Below are 23,116 nucleotides of genomic sequence, written 5' to 3'. Positions count from 1 at the left end.
AAAATCCTGAAGTCAGACAGGTCAGACAGGAGGACTCACCCAGACCAGACGTGTAGATGGCTTTCACAGACTTCTTCATCTTGTACAGAACACTTCGGTCCACATCCAGAGCCTGGACAGACACACAAAGAAGCAGACACTGGGATGTCACCACTCAAGTTAGATTTCAAGTTGATTGAAGAAATATGTCATTTTTAGAATACGTCAATTTTTGAGTTGTTATTTCTGTAAATCATGTTTAAAAAAGCCTGCGTCAATGTAAATCACGCTTGTCGCCATTTTTCTGACACTATTTCATATGACCATTGCTAGGTAGCAAGCCATGTATGAGGATGACATCCCCATTTTTAAGTGGTGGGTACAGTTTGTGTGTGTGCGTGTGCGTGTCTCTACACCATCTCAACTAACTGCAAGTAATGAATTATTCAAGGAAAAGCTAAGAATAGACCTGAACTCCATCATCGGTTATATTGTTTGTGTGTGTGTGTGTGTGTGTGTGTGTGTGTGTGTGTGTGTGTTTATTAGTAGAATAGCTTGTAGGGCAAGAGCAGTGAGCATCTGAGGTCTCTTATATGAAGGAAAATTTCCCTGAGGGGTGTATACACGGGCACACACATGACTAACCATAGTCACATACACTTTCACATGCATTGAGCCCAGACTCACACACTAACCAGAACAAACACTGGAAGTCCAGCTGAGACAATGCAGCACTGTACCAGTGATGAGTGAGGGAGTCTCTCGGGATGAGGGGGATTTTGGAAAATTAGTTTTTAGGGACTTTATTAAGTACGTCCGGCGCCACTTTTCCCTGCCCTGCTCCCCAACTGACTGACACTCAGATCCCCCTAGACCCTTTGACAACAAAAACACACAATGGCCCTCATTCAGCTGCAACACACAACAAATACTATACACACCCACACTGCACAGCAACACCACTAGATGTGATGACAACATGTTAAATCCATAAATCTGTGCAGTATTGGTTGTTTACTATTGCGAAATGAAAAACCGCTCAGCACTTAGATTTCCATGTGGACACACACACACACACACACACACACACACACACACACACACACACACACACACACACACGAGAGAGAAAGACAAGCGTGAATCTAAAGGGGTAATGACAGAAAAAATTAGGGGTCACAGAGGGACGGGCAGAATAAAAAATTAACCCAGAGATTAAAGAAAAGAGGAAGATTGACAATTAGCTCTGATACACTGCAGATGTATCACCATCTGCAAGCGTATTTTGCATTTTTGGAGGCACCCTTTTTTATTATTACACTTTTATTAAATAATAAGGCTTGCTAAGCTTCAGGGAAAAGGAGCAGTGGCTCTACATCATACAGCAAAGGCCACGCATTTAATGGCTGACACGAATGGTTAAACAGCCATCTAGTAACAACATTTACTCTGTCAGATTCGGCTCAGCAGTTGAGTTGAATTTTTACAAGTTGGGAGGAGTAAAGACAAACAGCCTAATCAGTCACAAACAGTTGCTAATGTTTGAAAAAAAAAAAACTCAAGGCTGCACTGCAATTCAGACACAAGGCTGAAGTTAGTTAGATAATCACCAGCTGGACACACATTTTACCATATCGGCCATTTTCACAAACAGACATGTCGGAGTAGGGAAAAGCACAGGTGTAATTGATAACGACTGAATTCCATTTAGCTGCTTCAGTTCCAGGGTCCTGGTATTGTGCATACTGGCTCACGGTCATCGTACACCTGTGCTTTTCCTGCTATGATAAGTCTAATGATGCATTGCAGGCAACCCGTAACTCGTGTTTTCACAACCTTCTACCCGTGAATGTGCCCTGGAACGGCAGTTACAGAGTTACAGTCTTGACATCACATACACATAAACAACAATGTCAACCCCTGTTGATGCTGTACAGACTTAACAGTGAGAAATAGAAATAAATATACATAAATAGGCAATGTAAAGTAATTCCACACATTGTAATAAAAAAAAATACACATATGATTGTGTACTACTATAGGTTATGTTTATTAAATGAAGCCCAAAATATGTCGCCATCTAGAAATCGCTAGCATCAGCTAGCGCTAGATAACGCTAGTTAACATCAACGTTAGTTAGCCGCTAGCAAACGCTAGCTAGAAGGGTTTGTCGTGACTTTGCCTGGAACGCTACCAAGTCGTGACTTGAAGTCGTAACTTACGGGCTAAAAAGTGTGTCTGGAACGCAGTAGCTGTCATTGCAACCAATTTCCTCATCTATGTTGCTGTACGAGCTGTGTCAAAATTATTCAGAAACATTTTTAGAGAGATGGACAACACCAGACCTGAATTTACTGTTGAATACATTTTTCCAGCTATATGTGGCTTTATTACTTCTTCACCTTTCATGGCTTTAGCAAGGATCTTAACAGCGTTGTTGAGCTGCTACATAAGTTACAGTCTCACTCACACCAGACCTCAAGAAACAAACAAAACAAACACCTTAAAACAAAATGATTATAATCCAAATGACAAAAAAAATAAAATAAATCTGTGTAGATTAGATTTAAAAAGAATCATCACAACCTTTACCCGACAAATGTGTTTACACAAATAAACTCCTTTTAGTAAAAGTTACACATGTTAAAAATAAAATCTGATGTATGAAGGGAACTGTGCAAATTAAAAGAAGCGGACCAGAAGCTACTTGTTCCTCTGAGTAAAAGCAAGACTTGCAGTGCTGTGGTTTTAGTTCCTTCAGCTACTGTTAAATCACTCATCTGTTACATATGCCACATATGTTGCATATGACAGTAAAAGGCTGGACAGTGGATCTGGCTTTGACATGAGTTTCAGTTTGACCATACTGTATGGATATTTAAATCTCTAAATTGACATATCTTTCACAGAACTGCATCACTCGTTCCTGTTCAGTATTGCAGGAAGCATTTCAAAATTAGCCTGTCATTTATTGATTATTTGATGCTGTGAATGTGTTTGGTGGGGAGGACTTGAGGTCAAACAAGGGTGAGCTAATGAAGTAAAAGCATGCAACGGTGTTTACCAACTGAGTGGAGCAAAGAACCAATAAGACACCAGACTGTCTGTGTGTGTTTCATTCATAATTTCATAAGAGAACTGCAAAAATGTGTTGAGACATGTTTGATTCAGTCATTATGTACCTTTCTGTTAATGGCTGTCTGAGCTTAAATATTGGTTAATTTAATGCAAGTCACATATTCTTGTAGTTAAGCGTGTCATAGAAGTGGAGTTAGATAACTTCACAACGTACAAAAAATAATAAATATGACAAAAGAGGAGGCAAATACAAACGCAGCACTCTGACCAACTCAGCTGGGCTCCCTGGCAGTAGCGTTGATGTTTTTGTAGAGTAAGACAAGCCAAATGGACAAGAGATTCATAACAATCTGTTCACTTTGTGACTAAAGCTTTTGGTGCATATGCTACATTAACACAGTCAGATGGCAGCTATGTGTTCCACTCTAGAGTCGTGTAACTGCTTTGGTATTGGAAGTATTAGAAGTACAGCACACAGCAACTGTGCAACCCTTCTTCATTGGTTCATTGGCATTCAGATAACTTCAATTTGACCTCATAATATCATAATCATGAGCAGCCTTGTGACCTAAAATGTTTCAGCTGAATTTTCCCGAACATGTTTTGAAAATCGTGATGAATTCAGTTATACTGGGAAAGCTCCCCAGTATGAGTGTGTTGAACTCTGTTAATATGAAGTAGGCTTGTGTTAAAACAGAGCATGTCATAACGTTATCTGCATATGCAAATTACAACACTAGATAAGACTTTTGTAAACCGTTGCAGCTTTAAGAGCAAAACCTTTGCTGTATCCCAATTCCATACTAAAATTCAAAAGCAAGTTTGGAGTGTGTAGTGTGAAAATGACAAAAATTAAAAGTACACTCAGAAAAGCCAGTATGCACTACATCTGCTTGATTTTGGGATGTCCCACAAACAATGCACAAAGGAATTAGAGGAGCTTATAATGGCTTAAAAAAAAATACAAAAGCAGATGGTGGTGAATCTGCTCCCAGCAGATCTTGGAAAATAAAACAGTATCATAGATTTTGCATTACTTTTTGTTTACTTGGCAGGGGCTTTTCAGTTTGACTGACATCAGTTGGTACACATACTACTGCCTCATTTCCTGTCAGTATAAAATAGTAAACGCTATCAACGGTCTACATTGGTAGATAAGCCCCTGGTTGACCTCCACATGACGTCAGTAATCAGCCTGTGAATCAGTTTGACCAGTTGACATGTACATCACAGCTCCCATCAACCCAAGGTCTCCCTCGCTCTCAGACTCAGACACACACACACACACACACACACACACACACAAAATCAGGCAGTATCACGCTCCAGCAGACCCTTTCAATCTGCACAGAGTGGTCTGACGGGGGAAAGGGGCGAGACAAGAGGGGGGCAGACAGGCGGGGTAATAAACCAATCGCAGCTGAACACAACAAACACACTGCTCTAAATCGTTCACACTCAAACACACAGGACTCTTTAATCACTTTCACACATTTCCACTCCAATGTGCGCTCCATGGTTGAGCAAAGCGACTCTTCTCCGAGCACCGGGCCACCCTATGTGCGAGCCCTCGTTTGTAGCACTCTAAAATTAGAAACTTTTAACCCAAAAACTATTCACAGCTAGAGGGGAATTCCTCTGCCGTGTAGCGTTTCAACAGCGCAGGATCAGAGCTGAATCCTCACACAATAGACCGAGCCTCCGAGCCCGGAGCTGCTTCACAAGCTCACTTTACATGACGTTACTGCGATGTCAGCATTTTTCATCTCCTGATAGCAGCTCAGAGTAACTAACCAGAGTGGCTCTTTTCTCCCCAAGGAGGAGGAACCCCAAACTGAACTGAATTAATCTGCATCTTAATGAATGGCATCATCATCACCATCGTCATCATGATTACAATCAGGCGCCACCTGCTGCCAGCCAATCTACAGAGACTATCACAACACTGATGGGTCCTGAATGTCGTCGCCACGGTGATCCATTCACTTATGGTGGTGCATTTCCTGAATAGTAGAGTAACGTGTGTCAGGTTACAGATCTCTGTGAGCACAGTACAGATAGATAATATCTAATGGGTGTGCATGGACAGACAGAGAGGGAAAGAAGACACTGTAAACCTAATTAATGTTGAGGATGCTCAGATAGATTACAGTATACATTTACATTCAGAGGCAAGCAGACAATGTTTCCATCCTGAGAATATATAATGTTTGGTCGCTCTGAATGATACGGTACAACTATTTTAAATATGACATGAGTACAGAGATTAATATGTGAATAAAAAAAGAGCAGATTTCCCTCTCACAGGCTTCATAACCACCTCCTGTTGGCCCTGCAGTTACCACAACCACCATTGGAAGAAAAGAAAAAAAAACAGCATAAGCAGACAAGAGCCCCAAAATAGGTGACCGATTTCTATATAAAGTAGCATTTTTGACTGCTGTCACAAAGCAAAGCTCAGATGGTTAAGCACATACTCAGACCCAAACTAGAGCGAATGGATCCAATGTGCTTGGCCCAGCATTTGTCTAGGTCTTCAAAACCAAAACAAGAAGGGGAAATTAGAAAAAGAGGGTCTCCAAGTCTTCACATGCAGCCATTGTCCACTTTCTGAGTTGTTCACATGAAACATTTGAAGTCCCTTTATACAGCTACAACCCAAGAAGAATGCAAAGCTAATTCTGGACACCAAACTAGGTGGGGGAATTTGTTATGGATTGGGTTCCGTAAAAAAGTCCAGATAACAATTCTTTTTTAATTGATTATTCTGCTAAAAAATAGTTTAATTAATTAATTGTTTGGTCTTTGACAAATCTGAAAATAGTGAAAAATGCAAGAAACAATCACAAGTTCCTAGAACCTGAGGTGGTCTTCAAAATGCTTGTTTTGTCTGAACAACTCTTCTAAAAAGGAAAGATATTCAATGTACAATTAACATAATTGCAGCTAGTGTGACTGTGAAAAAGACAGAAATAAAGGGAAGTGTGAGTGAGTGAGTGAGTGAGCCTCTTTATAGCATTTGAATTACATTTAATTAATTTTTTTCATCCTTTAAATAAAATAATTTGGTCATCCTCAAAGACAAAAGGCTATTTTAAGTATTCCAACACTAATGTAAGCTACTGTGAACAAAAAGCTGACTTCATGTGAAAACAGAGGGACGGGAGAAGAGGGCATGACGCCGCTGACTACAGTAAGTCCAGCTAAGAGGCCTGTTTTATCGTAGTGCTCTCCACCTCTTTACTTGGCTGTCTGAAGAAGAAAGACATTCCTGGATGATTGCATGCTGGAGTGACTGACAGACCCAGCAGAGATTGAGCCCCATTGTTCCTGCCGACTAACTATCTGCTGATGACAGCATGTCTGCTTGGCAAGACGCTGTCCTGTGTGTAGTATTACTATCGGCATTACTACACACATTTTTTAAGCTTGGTTCTGGTTGCTTTATTTGTACCTGTATGTATATTTGTTTTGCAGCAAGAATATGACATCCATTATGAAACACAACTATGAAAACATACTAAAAACTGATACGTACTCAGAATTTGATACAAATACTCAAGTTTCCACCAATCAGGACATAAAAGAGAGAGAGAGAACAATGAAAACACACACACACACACAGAGTCTGGTATCTCTTTATAACTTGTCTATTAACCTTGCCTAACCCTTTAAGCCCTCACCCTGCGACAGTCATGCGAGGAATCAGTCTGCCGCATATACTGTGGAAATCAGGTAATAAGAAGGCTGCAGTCTGGGATGCAATTATCCAATTTATTTGATGCACGTGTGGGTCCAGTATCTGTGACGGCTGTGGTTTGTTGTAATCCATGTTTTATGAAGGTGCCAGATGTTAAACCATCAAAACTTTAAACCCAAACAAACTTCACTCCTCAAAGAAAACTACTAAAACATCTAAGAGTTTTAAAAGGGCTAGCTCTTGTATAACCGACACTCACCCAGGAACGTAAATAAAAAGCCCTGGTTTTGATGCGAAAATCATGGGCAAGACTTGACATCACGTTAATCATATTTATTACATCACGGCGGTAAGGTCAGCCGACACTGTTTGGACAAGCAGCAAAAAGTGAAACTGGATCTTTCAGCGAGATGGTTCTTATCCATTTTCCTCTTAGAACAATTTTCAGATCAATAACTGCCACTGGCGGTGGCACATTCACAATATCCATCCTCGAGACATTAAGCATCACACCACAATTACAGATGAGCTGTGATATTTTAACAAAAACCCAAATTACATTTGAGTGAAAGTACCACCAGCCACCATATATAGAGCAGCATTCCTGGGACTGTCAAGCAGAGGGGGGGGAAAGAATTGATAAATGCATAGTATCTTGATATTTTCCGTTGCAATACTGTATCCATACACGGATGCCAAGTATCATTTTTTTTATTATACGAGTTGCACGTGAGAATTTAACTTTTTAGTCAATTTAATTTTAACCTTTTTGTTTACTTTAAAAGTACATGTTGTATGTTATTTCATTTACATGTAATATTTGTATTTTAATGTAAGACTACATGTTTTATTTTATTTACATTTAACAGTAATATAATTTCAGATTCCCCAGTTGCTGAAGGGCTTGCACAACTTTCAACTCTTTGAACAAGTTGCATTATTTAAAATACCTGTACTGTACTACAGTGCATACCTGTTTTCATTTAATTAAGGTGGACTAGACTGTAATACAAACAGTTCAGTTTGTCAGGTGCATACAACATTTATAGCTGCTTGACAATCCCATTTTGGGAGATAAACAGAGAAATTTATCTTTTTAGATAAAACAGATGTTGTAGTTTTCCTTTGGGGACATACTTTGAAGTTGAGAAAAAGGTAATAAATTGTGATATATCGCACAATATAGCAATATGTTTAAAATCGCTAATAATATCGTATCGTGACACAAGTATTGTGATAATATCGGATTGTGGGGCCTCTGGTGATTCACACCCCTATCGTCAAGATGGTTGCCCACCTCCCCCTGCCTCCTCCTCCTTGCAACACAGCAGCGGCACAATGCATCTGGGCTGAACGATTTTTGAAAATAATGTAATTGCGATTTTTTTCAAAAATATTGCGATTGCGATTCAACATGCGATTATTTTTTAAACTTTTTGTCTTCTGTATTATTCAACAAAGACAAGCAATAAATCATTGTATAGTATGAACAATACAAGATTAGATATATTAAACAAACTGTTCTTTCCTGGAGGCCTGTATGTGATGATGAAATTACGTGATGCATGAATTTATATGAATGACATCTTTTATTTAACTACTTCAGTCACAGTAGTATATTGAGCACTGACCAAGCCTGGTGTAAACATTCATATGAAAGTCAGAAACAAATCACACAAACTAAAGTGCAGATTGCAGAAATATAAAAACAAATATGTGGCTTTACCACACTTAGTAGTATATACATTTAATTATCATTTACTGTAATAAACATATGTAAACATGTGGATTGCACTTTTTAAACACTGTCTTTGAACTTTACTAGACAGTTAAATAAGTAAAAATATAGTATATACAACAGTGTATTTTTTTTTACAGCGCACACAGAGGAGCTGCCTTCAGCCCCTCCCTCCCCTCATGAAGTTGCGTGCCGCGTGCATGACAGCGTCAACATTGCACTCACACTCAGAAAGGCTATCATTACGTTAGCAGTAGCATGCTGCTGCTGGTCTTGCCGTGGGATTAACTGTACTAATAAAACCGTTGAAACAACGCAGCCACGCTGCTGTGAAAGCTCCTCGAACGTCATTTATCAGAGTCTGGTTGTTACCCCTCCCCGTGGCAGTCTCCTCCACTCCATATCTTTATAACGGAGCTAGCTAACTGGAGCTAACCGCTAATCAGAGCTAATTGTTGCTAACCGAGCCTTCAGTTCTGCGTGCCTGTATCCATTAACTGCATGTATGGACTTGAGCCCGAATAAAACCCTTCATTTTATTAAAATGGCTGTAAAAGTTTTAAAGTACAACTCAGAGTTGTTTGAATGACAGAAATCTGCTCAAGGTACGGCGTAGCGTTAGCGTGCTAAGTTGATACTTTCTCTGCGGGTGCAGACTGATTTGCTCTTGCGAGTCACGTGACCAAATTGCAGCCTTTGCGATTAGGAAATCGCTTCTTAACATATCGCGATATTATCGCAAATGCAATTAATCGTTGGATGTTAATGGGGAGAACACATAATGTTGACGTAGTACACCACAATTCTTTTTTCCTTATGGCTGCCAGCAGTCATGCCAAGTCACCTGAATGCAATCTATGGAGATTTCCACTGTCATTAGTAGTCTTGTCCACTACATTAGTGGTTCTCAAACATTTTCACATCAAGGACCCCTAAACTGACACAAATTAGACCACGGACCCTCATCTGATAAGGCTTTGTCCCAGGGTCCTCCACCTGATAGATTTTTGCTTGTAGATGTTTAATAACAGAAAGTGAATGAAAACTGTGTGCAAAATAGTCTTACAATCTGTCATCGTGTTATGAAATGAAATTATAGTGAAAATAAATTATTCCCCTTTGTGTTGGGGACCCCCTGGAACCCCTATAAGGACCCCTAGGAGTTGGGGACCCCCTAGAACCCCACTTTGAGAACCACTGCACTATGATGACACGTCAGCTTTTCTGCAGGTGTAGCGTTCAAGTGGTCGCCTGGTGCTGTATATGTACTGCTGGCCAGCTCTCAGCCAGACACAGAGCTGCTGTCTAAAGCTCCACATGTGGCACAGTAAGGGTAAACACAGGTCTCTCTCTCTCTCTCTCCATCCACAGAAGAAAAGCCGTGACTCATTCAAAACATATGCCCAATATACAGTTCAACCCTGCAGGCATCAAAGAGAAGGCAGATCCCCGAGGAAGCTGTGCTCGACTCAGGCCGTTCACTGTAACTTTTTCTGTTACATATTAGAGATAGCACCACTGTAAGACCGACTCTTAACATCAGCCTGAGTATGTTCAATGGACTCAGAACTACAAATCTGAAAACACCCTTTAAAGTGTTTCATTCACAACTTTTCTCCAAGTTGAGTGAGTAAAGTCAATATTGGGATAGAAGTGGGTTCCTCCGAGCAGACCGCTAACAGGCCATGGTTGCAGGGTTTCTCTGTTCTGTCAGACAGCAGATGTGTGTAGTCAGCCTGCCCCCGGGGGATGGAAAACTCCAGTATGCAAGTTCAGTGGAAGTGTGGATCAGAGAGAAAGGGGGGGGAGGGTGCTTTTTACTATGTCATAAGACTGTCTGACACGAGCTCATTAACACGCACAAACACACATGCACAGATACTGAAACACCAAGATTGACTGCAAACTAGAAGGATAGGACTTTTTTGATTCCGTTTCTGTTCAGGTTTTTCAGCCTGGCTGCAACTATTCAAACATGTCATCTACCTACAAGCCTTTTCGTATTTTAGCACAAAGACACTTTACAGCTCCTCAGTGAGCACTACAAAGACCACTGTTGGAACAGAGCCTTGATCGTCAGCTGCCAGAAGTCCCACTGGGATGACAACATCAACTGCAGTGCTTTAAGTGTTTGAGAAAACAATCTTTTATGTTAACTGCTAAGGCGTTGTTGAGGGCGTTTTTATGAGGTGAGAGACCAGGGCAGAACTTTTGTTTCCGTGGTTTTCCCAGACGGCTGGTGATAATACTACGGTGGCAATGTATCTTTTTTGTGTCTGATTTGTCAGAGCCCCAACCGGTTACTAACCAACTTTCAAATTTACTTTGTTTGGAATTGTTCTTATTTGAAGATTAGCATTTTGTCACTGCCTTCATTTCTTCAAACATCCTTTATTTTTTATTTTATTTTTTAAAAAGGAGGGTTACACATGTGTCAGGCCCTAAAATACAATGGATAAAAATCACAGTGGAGACCTGATGTTATAATGGTCTCCTTGACTTTGAGGGGAGTCTTTAATGAAGTTTGTAAACTAGCAGGAGACTGATCAAAACCACGTTGGAAGGAAGGGCCGGGGAAATAAGGACCAAATGTGCTGCGCTTTGAGGGAAGAAAAAACTCCCCTAACTTCACCTTGGAGTCTCTCTTTGGCTTTTTTCACAAAAACGTACGTGTCAACCTCATGGTGTCAAGGCAGTGAGGCCAGAGGCAAGGTGGCCAACAGTTACTGCACACTTCTGTAGAGTGTGATGATGCCTGAGAGAGAAAAAGAGGGAAAATGACCTGTAAACCTGTAACAATTATTACATAATTGTCTAATCGCAATTGTTTTTTTACTAGGGCTGTCAAAATAACGCGTTAATTTCGATTAATTAATCTGAGGAAAAATAACGTGTTAAAACGCAGATTAATCCATTCCATATTGACGCTTGACCCGGAGCCGTTCTAGCCGCCATTCGACTGTAAAATGAAGGAGGGAGACAAGAATGTGCTGCCTGGATCATTGATTGGAACATTTACTTATACAAATCTTCTTCCTGAATAGGGTTGGGTACCGAAACCCGGTGCTAATACTGCACAGGTGCCTTCACGACCTGTATCTACCAGACCGAATAGCAACGTGGATTTCGACTCCTCATTTCGGTGCCACTGATATGTCTGTGCTTCTCTCGAATGCTCTGAAAACTGACGATACAGGAAACAGAAACATCGCTGCACGTGATGCTAGTTAACACTATACTCGGCAGCAGGTAACATTAGCCTACCGCTAGCTAGTAGCTGGATTAAACACGGTTAAAAGGCTGACAGCTAACGCTAAACTGTGTAAAGTGTGACTGTATTTCACTGGAGAGGATCCTTCACTGGAGAGGATGTAACAATTTAACAATGTGCAGCTGCCGTTGTTCAATGAAACTGGTAACCTACAGCCTCGTGGTGCATTCAAAGTTATTGTTAAATGCCCTTTTCCCATCTGGTGGTCGTTTTTGTCGTTCAACAGCAATTTACTAGTGAAATAAGTAATTGTTATAGTTATTACATTGTTATTAAATCATTTAATTTTGACCATATGGCCTTATAAACAAGCCGAAAATAATTATTTTAATGTCACTAATGCTGATTATTCATTTGAATTGAAATATTTAAAATACTTTGACAGCAAAAATTATGTATGCGATTAATTTAGATTAATTAATCACAGAGTATGTAATTAACTCGATTACTTTTTTAATCAATTGACAGCACTATTTTTTACATAATTGCGGTTTCTTTGTTTAACCGCAATTAATTGCTATCATTAGCTAAGGTCTTGAAAACTATACAATACTGTACTATTGTCAATTTTATGTTCATCTAAGAAAGATTGTGTTTTTATGATAATAAAGAGGCGTGGTTTAATTCATAGGCTGTGTACTTGTGTTATTACATTATCTGGGTCACATAACAGTGATATAACCAAAAGATGTATCCTGGAATTCATTCAAAACTTTATTTTGTTTGGAAAAGTAATACATAAATAAATATTTTTAAATCTGACTGAAAGAGACAATTTTATTGTTAATCGCAATTATTTTTCAGACAATAAATTGTACAGCAGAATTTGGAAATGTTACAGGCCTAATGCTTTCTCCTGGAAAACGCTGCAGTAAAACACTACAGAAAGTGTGCGTGCGAGTGAGAGTGAGTGAGTGAGTGAGTGAGTGAGTGAGTGAGTGAGTGAGTGAGTGAGTGAGAGAGAGAGAGAAAGATTGTAGGTTTGAGAGCTCATTTCAGTGGCACAACATTTTTTTTTGTTTCAAATAAGTCCTTTTGAACTCCGCTGGGAACTTACAACATGAAGAGTTTCCCTTGACGGAAACCCAGCCTTTCAATGAAACAGACAATCTGAAGGGTCGACTTCAGGAGAACTTTACCAAAAGTCTCTTCAGATAAAACTTGCAATGAGAAAGGATTTCATTTTAAATGTACTTAAGGTTCTAAAACTCTTGCACCAATAAAGATGTACTGTATCCTACTGTACAAAAGACCGAAGGGATTCAGGTTTTTCGGACCATTGGAATATTAAATAAATCATTACATATACAGCAAAACATGGACTAATTTAAAATGATAATGAGCAAAATGTCTTGACTCAAAAATGCCTTCTTGCAGCACCAGACATCAAATTTGGTCCCAGCTATGTCAAAAACAATTGGACTTCAGATCCCTTGAGAGCCTCCAAGGAGTTCAAAACAAATCCCCAACAGAGAAGAAAAGGTGTGGGTCTGTTCCCTGAGTGAAAGTGACAGCAGGACAACACAACTGTGAAGATTCACCCCTCCCACCCCACCCTGGCCCCCAGCAGAGCCAAGTGGCCAGGACTTCAAATCAATGGTGGAGTTCATTAATGAAGAGGCAGGGCCTGCCAGGAAACAATAGACGTCAACAGGAGCCATCTCAGATAATCTGGGCCAGGACACTGATGGATGAGATGAGCTTTAAGTTCCCATTTACCCCCAGTGCCCCTGGTGTCTAACCCCCTAACCTCTGTGAAGGGCAGAGAGCAGCCAGTCTTGCCTTTCACCTCGATCTCCTACACCGTGCTGACAGAGTTTCACCATCCTCCAAACCAAACAGACCTACCGGACTGACGATGGCCAATGGGCTCCACACAATACATTCACTCCCACCATCCACACTCAATAAGGATAGACGGTGTACAAGAGTGAGTAAAATCATATCACATCAAAACAGTCAAACCCCCCCCATCAGAGGATAAGGGAGATCATGGCTTTGAATCAATTAGGACAGGACTGTGACCTTCACCCCTGGTTGATCCATGGGGAGGGCTGCTGCATCATAATGAGGGCCGGGTCTGAGCCTGTCTCTGGGTGATAACACAGACCGTGCTGTACCCTGCAAGGCTGGAGAGAGACCTATCGTTTCAAACAAAGATCCAATAGGAATCACTGAGATCCCACATCAAGGACGAAAAGGGTTTTTGCTACTAAGGTAAGGGTGAACCACCACTGAATCTGAAAGTTAGATTCCCAGACTCTGGGCTTTGTTGTACATGTATTCCTCCTGAACTGTTCGGTACAAAATATGAGTTCAGTACACAACAAAAATATGTGTCTTATTAATCGAATATAGTGTAATTACTGTTCACCTTTTGGCATGTGCACAACATAAATTCAAAAGTGCAACCAAGAAGTAAAAGGTGTCACAATAAATTAAGTTGTTGACTGTTAACTAAACCCAGCTAGCAAAGTTAGCTCAGCTCATACAGCTAGCATCATGAGTATGAACAACACAAATGAGGTGCCAGAGATTGCGCTCCCACATCACCCGTTTGGGATCATTTACCAAACTAAACTCTTGCTGTGAACACATCATTCAAGTATATGCTAACAGTGCCTGAACTCCAACTATAAAAATGTAGTGCACCTATATCCAAGACCAAAACAATGACACTAAGACTTTCCTATCGTTCTTGAGCACAAATGCATCGGGAACAGCTAATTAAGGAAACTCATGAACATTTCTTACCTAAAAACCGAGAGTTCTCGCTCAGGAATTGGAAGAATGCGTTGTTGGCTTTGCTTTAATGCACTTGGCCTACTCTGGTGTACTAACTACAGTAAGGCAAAGTCAAGGGACAGTAGGGACAGCCGACGTAGAGTGAGGGTGAAGAGAGGAAACAGAACTGCAGTGATCCTGCCAGAAATCCCATTTCAATTATAGGAAGCATTAAGCTTCTTAGGTGGTATCCTGAAAAATGGCCATAGTGGTTGGGGGTTTGGACTGCTCACTTGGGCCAGAGTGCACATTTAGGCCATGTGTGCATTAGAGCTTATATATCCATCCGTGTGTCTCTAAAGCTATTAAATGTGGATTGTCCCTGCATCGATAATCCTACTGTCTGGAGCCTTGTTAAAACTTTCCTCCAGGCCACCTGTTGCAGGGGGGCAGCTGTTGCCCCGGCCAGGCCAGCCCTTCCCACCAACCTTTTCTGGAATGGGGGAAGGAATCAGGGCAGATAAAGGCTAGGGCTTCCCTTGGCCCGGGAACTACTCCGGCATCAACACAAGCTGTCAGACTGTCACATGGAGAAGAGTTACGAGAGCACACTTGCCTTCGGATGTTAACACATCAGCCATAAATTGTTACACTTTAAATGAGATGTTTCAGTACAATGCAGTAGTAGAGCCAATGTGTTTAGTTCTGCAACAACCTTTGATGCACAAACAGAGCAGTGTAGCCACAGAGGCAGCTGGAAATTAAATGAGATATCATCTTGTGTTAGCAGAAGATACAGGTTCATGTCAAGTTAAAGTACCCAAAACAATTGGTAGCCTGAGATTAAGTTTAGTGGTGCTATAAAAGACTAAAGATTCTCACAGCAGGCACTCACCTGATTTAACACTCAAGTTTATTGAGAATCGTCTTACTATTTTACAAGCCCAATTACCTTGCTGTTCACCAACATCAGAAACAGTCCATGAGAACCAGACTGGAGGCTGGTATGGCCTGCACAGCCAGTGTCAACGGTTGCCTACAGATGCTGAAAATACAGTCCCCATTCCCAGAGGTACACCCTAATAACCTCTCAACAAAATCAAGCAACAAGGAAGCATGCCATACGAGTGCATAGCTGGCATACCAGTGTGATGGACCTCTGTTGGATGAAATAATAGCCAGATGGGAGACTAATGATGCTAGCCTTTAGGACTGAGTCACTCTCAACCCCCCTCAACACCACTAATGACCCAAGAAAAGCTGACTGGGCTATAAATAAAATGTTATATGGGCAAAACATTAATAAACTGGACAAAGGGATATGGAACAGGAGGGAGAGGCCTAGTGGATGGGTGGATTTCTGGCACTACACAAGGGAGGATATAGACAATGCAGCAGCTCTGTTTTCTCTCTATGGATAAAGGCCTACAATTATTGCAGTATTGTTGATGGTTATTTGGGTTCATGCGAGGCACAGGATCCCCACAGCTTCTACAATCATTAAGTAATTTCTCCAAAACATCATTTAGAGAGCCGTCTTTCTCTGTTTGAAAGGATCTCAAAAGGCACCGATAATCAGTTGTCTTACATAAAGATTTTAAGGGTACTTTGTATTGTATTACTGTTTTGTTTTGTGCTGTTTTGTATGTTTTTCTATTGAGCTGTGTGTTTTTACAAGGCCCATCTAGGGACAACTGTTGCAAACTAGCTTAGTTCATGACTGCTGTGGTATTGGTTGATGCTATGTACTTGTCCCTGTAAAAATAAACATTACGTAAATACTAGTGCTGCCAGTTAAACGCGTTATTAACGGCGTTAACGCAAACCCATTTTAACGGCGTACATTTTTTTATCGCGAGATTAACGTTCTTTTTGGCATAGCCAACTTTGTCGTTTTTTCACATGCTGTTGCAACAACTAGTAACGTTAGAAAAACTACAACACCACACCGGATCTAGCTCGACCGAAAAAAAAAAAAAAAACCAGGCACGCCGCACACACTTGTTTGGGCTTGCGAGCTGGCCAAAAGAGTAGTAGGCCAACATTACGTTTTGAGTGGATGGCGAGCACGAGACGCCAAAATGGATGCCAATAAGATTCTGAAAGGAAAGTTTACTTTTAAAAAGACCAAAGTGGTGTGTGTTTTGTTGTTGTGAACTGAGCTCTCATCGCAGCACGTCCAGTCTGAAATACCACTTGATGGCCAAGCACACAGCTGATGCGAATTCTCTGCCCCCTCGTCAAAGCCAGGCGACAAAAGCACAAAGCAAGTCGATCCACTTTTCCATGTTGATAAGAGCATTAAAATGAGAAAAAAATAATTGGACAAAAAGAAATGTAGGGACATTTAGAATAGATAAAAATGTGCGATTAATTGTGAGTTAACTATGACATTAATGCGATTAAATATTTTAATCATTTGACAGCACTAGTAAATACTGTATACAAGCAGGGCTAGAGAGTTAGGCATGCTGAGGACATCAAGCGCAGAACCTTGCTTATGGGCCAGGGAGGGTCTGAAACAACTTGGGGATATTTCTATTCATGCATAAATAACAAGGGATGTCCAAGATCGCATTACAAGCATGTACTCTACCTGTCAAGCAACTGTAAATTACAAAGCAGCTGTACTGTCATGAAACATTTGTGTCTCTGTCTGAGCAACTATATGCAGCTGACACACTGATCAAAGGGTTACACTGCTGACAACACAAAAGCTTGTCTTGAATGTCAAGTAGTCATGGTTGTTTTGCAGCCACAGGCCCTAATACTCAGCAATCTTCTGCAGTCTACTGTTTGAGTCAGATCCGTTCATACTCAACTCATTGTATTCAGTTTGATGTAACACAGTCCCAATAACTGATCCACTCTGCCAGAAAATTAATACACCATTAAAGCTTTTGACGCCTGCCACAACTGCTCAGTGAGCCATAAGTGCAACACACAAATGTACTTGTATTCATACCTGAGCTAGATTAATGCACTTGAGATTTGTTCAAGGAGATAACTCTATTGATTGCATCATTTTAGAAGTCTCTCTCTGCCAGGAAGGATTCGGTAACTGGTGCATAAAAAACAGTCACAGATGCAAAAATAGATATAGGACAACTACAATGTGTGCCAGTTTCTGGCCTCAGACAGACAGACATCCTGCAGACATCCCCATGAGTTTTTCTTAGACGAGACAAAAGCACAGGGGCATTTTCATCAAGATCAATACTTAACACAGAGGTCAGCTCAGCCCTCCTTCAAATGGAACTTGTTAGGTCATGCATTTCAATGTCACACTTATTAAACCAAGAAAGCAAAAGACTAAATTCTAGAAGATGTGGCATTTTATAAAACCTTAGCATATCACAACATTTCATTAAAATGAACTACAAATCAGAAATTAATTTAACACAAAGTATTTGACAAAATGATTATGATCAGGGTTACATCATAGCATTCCCAGTGTACTAGAGTCATCATTACTTGCCATTCAGATCATTTTGAATTCAACTTTGAGGGGAAAGCCAGATCCTAGAGCTTTTATTTCTGAAAAGTCTGGACTCTGGTCTTGCCATATAGTCAACACAAGTGTGGAGGAAGAAAAGCCATGTTTACAGTAGCACAGAGGGGGGTCATGACACAAAGCCCGGCATCCTCTTACTGGCTAAACACGTTTTTGGTTTTACCAACACACACCCGCAAACATACACACGCGTGCACACACACAAGCTCTTTGAATGGCCTCTTAATAGCCAGGAAAACTACTAGCCGAATTAAGGTTGTGTCAGATGCAATTAAAGCTTAGAAAGAAGTAATTGCACAACATTTGTGCACTCATCCATTAACGTAAAACCTCTGAGCACTTGAGTCTCCTCTCCTGTTAATGTGTTTAAAGGCTTCCTGTAAAAAACCAGACCCAGAGGTCAGTTTTAAAGGTCTTTCAAGAAGGTGAGCGCATCAGCTATTTTAAACAAACGCAAGCCTGGTTTGGAAATACAGAGCAATTGATGGACTCTCAACTCTGTTTATTGGTCTTGGGCAGTGCTATTGCATATGTGAAAATGGTTGTATAAAGCCTTTTGTGGCTCCAGAGGGAGCCGCAGAAAGTCTGATTAATTTGTCAATTTGGGCTGAAGACTAAAAGTTTGAAAATTAAAAATATCTGGGGGTGTGGACTTAGAAAGTACTGAGCTTACCAGACGTCTGTAGTCCACTCCTCATCTCTGCTTGAGGCTAGCGGCTAGAGGCTACATTAGCTGCTACTAGGGCTGAATCTCTCTTATTTGATAGCTCCTCGCATGAACCAGAAGTTGTTCTGGCCCTTCTTCGTGAAGGTCTTCTCAAAGGTCTTATTCTTGCCTTGAGGAGCAAGGATCTAGGAGGGATCTCCAAGGAGCTGTGAGTGAGGATACACAAGAGCAGCCTTCCCAGAAGCTGTGCAGCTAAAAGACATTGCTAACTCTGCCCATACAGCTGACAAATTCACGCGACGCTTCAAAAAGGAAAGGACGCTTCATCAGTGGCGATTTTAAATTTCATCTCACCCCCCCCTAAAAATTATAATAATAAAAAACAATTTCTTTTTTTTAATTAATTTCATAGCTTCAAGTTAGAGTTTGCAAACTTGTCTGTTAGTGAGAGAGGGCAAACAACTACAGGTTCAAAGAAATTTGCTGTCGCCAATGATATGCACCTTTAACCCAGTCAAGGACATTTTTTTTATTTATTTATTGTTTACACCTCATTATCATTTCATTTGATTCTGGTAGTCCATAAATGAGCTTTCGTCATTTTTTCATATGTTCAATATTTCGCATTTAACCTCTGTTATAATAATAAATACATATATTCATTGTTATCCAGTGAAATTACTGATTTAGCGGGGGCAGGGGGGTTAACGTTTTTGCAAGGCACTATATCCGTGTCAAATTCTCATTAGGGGCTGAGCCCCCCTAAAGGTCTGATCCTAGAATCACCCCTGCGCCTCATCCCTCTAAAAACACATTTCCTCGTTTCCTCTCTCCTTGCATGATTTCCTCGCGTCTCTCCCATGCTTCCTCTTTGGGACGGACTAAGAGGCGAGGAAGGGAAGCTAGGAACCGTGGATGCAATTTAAGAGAACTGAGATTCAACCTATATGTCTGGTTCTTTTTGATCATTTTTGTTTTAAACTGTCCATTGTGAGTCTACCAAGGTTATGGGAGTGTAGTCCAAAATTGGTGGAGTATACTTTATTTATACACAATGCATAATCATACACTTCACTTGCTTGCACTTTGAAAATAGGCTACTAGATGCATATTGTAAAGTAAATATATGCACATAGTATTAAAAGGTTTATAAACACATTTTTTCATATCCAGAATATTTATTTAGAAAAAAAAAACAATAGGGCAACAGAAGATTGTGTGCAAAAATATTGAAGTCAGCAACAAAACACTCATAGGCACCAATTCACAAAAAAACAAGGCCTTTTCTAAAATGATACACCAGCCCCATGTAGCATCACAGAACACTGTGCTGCTCCATGCAGCCAGTCCTCAACTGTCAGTTCAAGGGTAAAAGCTAAGAAGTGAGCGCTTGTACAGTATAACAAACTGCTGTTCTAGAGAAGGTCGGAATCAGCACAATGTTTGAAACACAGCACAATGCTGAAAACAGCTAAATCTGATATTTGTGTTTCAGTTAGTCTTCATGAATATACAGAATATGGATGCATCATTACACTCAAGGGTGAAAGCGTCATCCTCTTGATGATTCTTCAAAATTTTCAAGAAACACTAACAGGAATATATTAAAAAGTTGTTTTTTAACCTTCAAAAAAATACCAGCTACTTGGGGACGCCTGTGTACATATGTAAATGAGCTTTTATTTGTGTGCGTATGTTTGAGATTCCAGGAAGGCGGGCAGACAATAAGTGGAAGTGTTCCCTATCCACTGCAGTGTTTAATTGGTCAAACAGACCAAAGTGAGCGAGGTCCTGTTGTCCCAACAATAAGGCCTTGTGTTCCATGAATCCGAGAGTGGGGAGGTCAATGTTAAATACCAACATGCTACTCTTCATCTCTGCAACAACAATTCAGCAGCTTCAACTGCAGCTCATCATTAGAACAAAGTTGCTGAATTTGATTCTCACACCAACCTCACCAGCCAGCAATTACTGCTGAGCTACTATTTAAGAAAAGTAAAATCCACACACGTATTTGCTTACTTCTACAGAAAAGCACATTCCACTCTAAGCAGTGCAAGTCCTTCCCAATAGCAGAGTAATTGCTATTTTAAAATAGGGGTGCAAGATATATCGACTCAATATCGTTATCGCAATATATCGAAATTGTCGCAATAAGTATGCAAACGTGACAAACGTACCGCGGGTGTGCATATTACGACAGAGTGACAGTGTAAGTGAAGAAATTGATAGAGACAACAAAACGGAACCAATCAGAGAAGAGAAAGAAAAGTTGTGTCCTGTTCTCTTTATATATTTTATACTGTACAACCAGTAAAACATGTCCTGTTCTGTAGACATGGTTGTTATTTATTTATTCATGTTGTACCAGTTCAATATGACTGTCAGTTGAAATAAACCTTGTGTTATAAGAAAACTTGTTTAATTTGTAATGAATCCATTTTGATGCGTTTTCCCGTAATTTTTGTAATTTAACATAAGTTTAAAAATATCGCAATATTCATAATCGATATCGCAATATCACATTTTGTCAATATCGTGCAACCCTATTTTAAAACCAGCAGCAGCAGAGGTTTGAACAAAACGGTGGATAGCAAGGTGTCTGACGCCCAAGTGAAGCACCTGCCAGCCTGAGCAGGTGTGTATGTCTGCCTGGCTCAGCACTCCACAAACACAGGTTCAAATAAAGTAGGAGTAAAGCTGACAGACGCCACGACTTCTCTCGCCTCTGCACAAATCATGCATGCGGATGTCTGTTTTTACAATAAAATGTCCCAACACAACATCGTCTGTCACAATTCCATTCAGATGACAACTAAAACTTTCCACAGTGAAATCAGGAGGAAACTGTCCATTTCCTCACACAACACCTAACATCTACAAGCGTGCCCTCACGTAATAGAGCAGAGACACACTAACACACATAATACACTGAGCTGCTCATGTGGGAAATTCTATTTTTACCATCAGGCAGGGCGAGGCTCTACCATACAGCACACAAAGTAGGGAAACTATAACAAGGGAGGGAGGGAGGCAGTTGAGGGCTGTCAGGGAACAAAGCGGAAGTGTCCTTCTTCCTGATGACCTGCAAAAAAGTGTTCTCTGTGCACATACAGTGTGATGCGACTGTAAAGTGGGGAAACAGAGTAACATTTCTTTCTCTATCACTGTGGGAATGAATATGTATCCAAAATACTTGCATTTATCCCTAGTAAAAAAAGTGCTGGATACTTTTTCTCACTTTATTGTGTTTCTCAATGTTACTCCTGTTTTTTGTCTACGCTCTGCAAAGGACATACTGCATGTCTGTCTGTCTGTCCTGGAAGAGGGATCCTTCCTCTGTTGCTCTTCCTGAGGTTTTTTCCCCGTTTCCCCTTTTTAGAGAGTGTTTCCTTACCCTAATTGAGGGTCTACAGATAGAGGGGGGTCACATGTTGGACAGATTGTAAAGCCCTTTGATGCAAATGTGTGATACATGATTTTGAGCTATATACAACTGATGTGACTATACCTGCTCTTGCTGGGTACTCGTTAAGGGGACAGAAATAATTATAAAACTACTGTAGCCTATAATGGCACACTAGAGATCCAGTACAGTAATACAAATCTTGATGAACAATGGCTGGGCTGGTTAGAATAGGAATATGGAGCATGAGGGATGGGTAGAGGTGCAGTGGAGGGCAATTTCCCTTTTCAAATTGTATAGAGATGACCTACAACTCTGAGCTGACATACATCTTTATTATTAACCAAACATTCGGCTAGGTAAATATCATGGAAGGATAACCTAAGAGAAAATATTTTGGTTAGATTATTATTAATGGGGACTACAATCCCAGTCGCACCATAGTCACTCACCTCCTCCAGAGCAGCCACTGTATTCCTGCAGTGGGACATCCTGGTGGTGAAGTTAGAGGCAGTCGGCGATTTATAATCTTCATTCGTCTCTGCCACAAACTCTGAAACTGTGATTTGGTCCGGCATAATTAATCCCTTTGCTGGTAATAAGAAGAATAAGCACTTTTTTGTAATCCCCCTTTTCGTCTGTACGGTTTTAGGACATACAAGTTCACAGCAATAGCAGCAGTAGTGTCTCTGTGGTCTCTGAAGGTCCCCGCGGGTAGTAAACCATCTCTGTGTATGTTTATGTCTTTCCCTTGTTTGCAACACAATCCAGAGGAGCGGTGTTGCACGCTGGCTCGAGGAGTTGCAGCTGCCGCTTGCACACCGCGATGTGCTACAAGGTGATGGGTAGGTTATATCCCCCCCCTGGCTTTCAGCCCACTACTCTCTATACTCTCAGTTTCACAGATCGTCCTCTGGTCACAGAAGAAAGTGAAGCTTCCTCGGTTTAGCGTCTGTTATCCTCTCTCGGTGTTCCCAAACCTCCGACAGCGCGGGTTGAACAACTTCTTCCTCTTCTCCCGGGGAAACAACAACCAGGC

General features: G+C 40.7%; 1 protein-coding gene across 3 annotated transcripts in view; it reads right to left on the bottom strand.

The window, feature by feature from the left end:
- asap2a (ArfGAP with SH3 domain, ankyrin repeat and PH domain 2a) overlaps positions 1-22,752 on the bottom strand; it is a 59,926-nt gene extending 37,174 nt beyond the window's left edge. For all 3 annotated transcript variants that reach the window (XM_078276681.1, XM_078276680.1, XM_078276682.1), the window contains exons 1-2: positions 22,530-22,752; positions 40-112 (exon numbers count right to left, since the gene is read on the bottom strand). In XM_078276681.1, the coding sequence (XP_078132807.1) occupies positions 40-112; positions 22,530-22,655 (199 nt within the window). In that variant the 5' untranslated portion in view covers positions 22,656-22,752. The remainder of the gene's footprint in view (positions 1-39; positions 113-22,529) is intronic.
- Between the last annotated feature and the right edge of the window lie 364 nt (positions 22,753-23,116).

This window comes from Sander vitreus, chromosome 20 (assembly GCF_031162955.1).
Source record: "Sander vitreus isolate 19-12246 chromosome 20, sanVit1, whole genome shotgun sequence".
In the NCBI taxonomy this organism is placed as follows: domain Eukaryota; kingdom Metazoa; phylum Chordata; class Actinopteri; order Perciformes; family Percidae; genus Sander; species Sander vitreus.
This window is presented reverse-complemented; position numbering and strand designations above follow the sequence as displayed.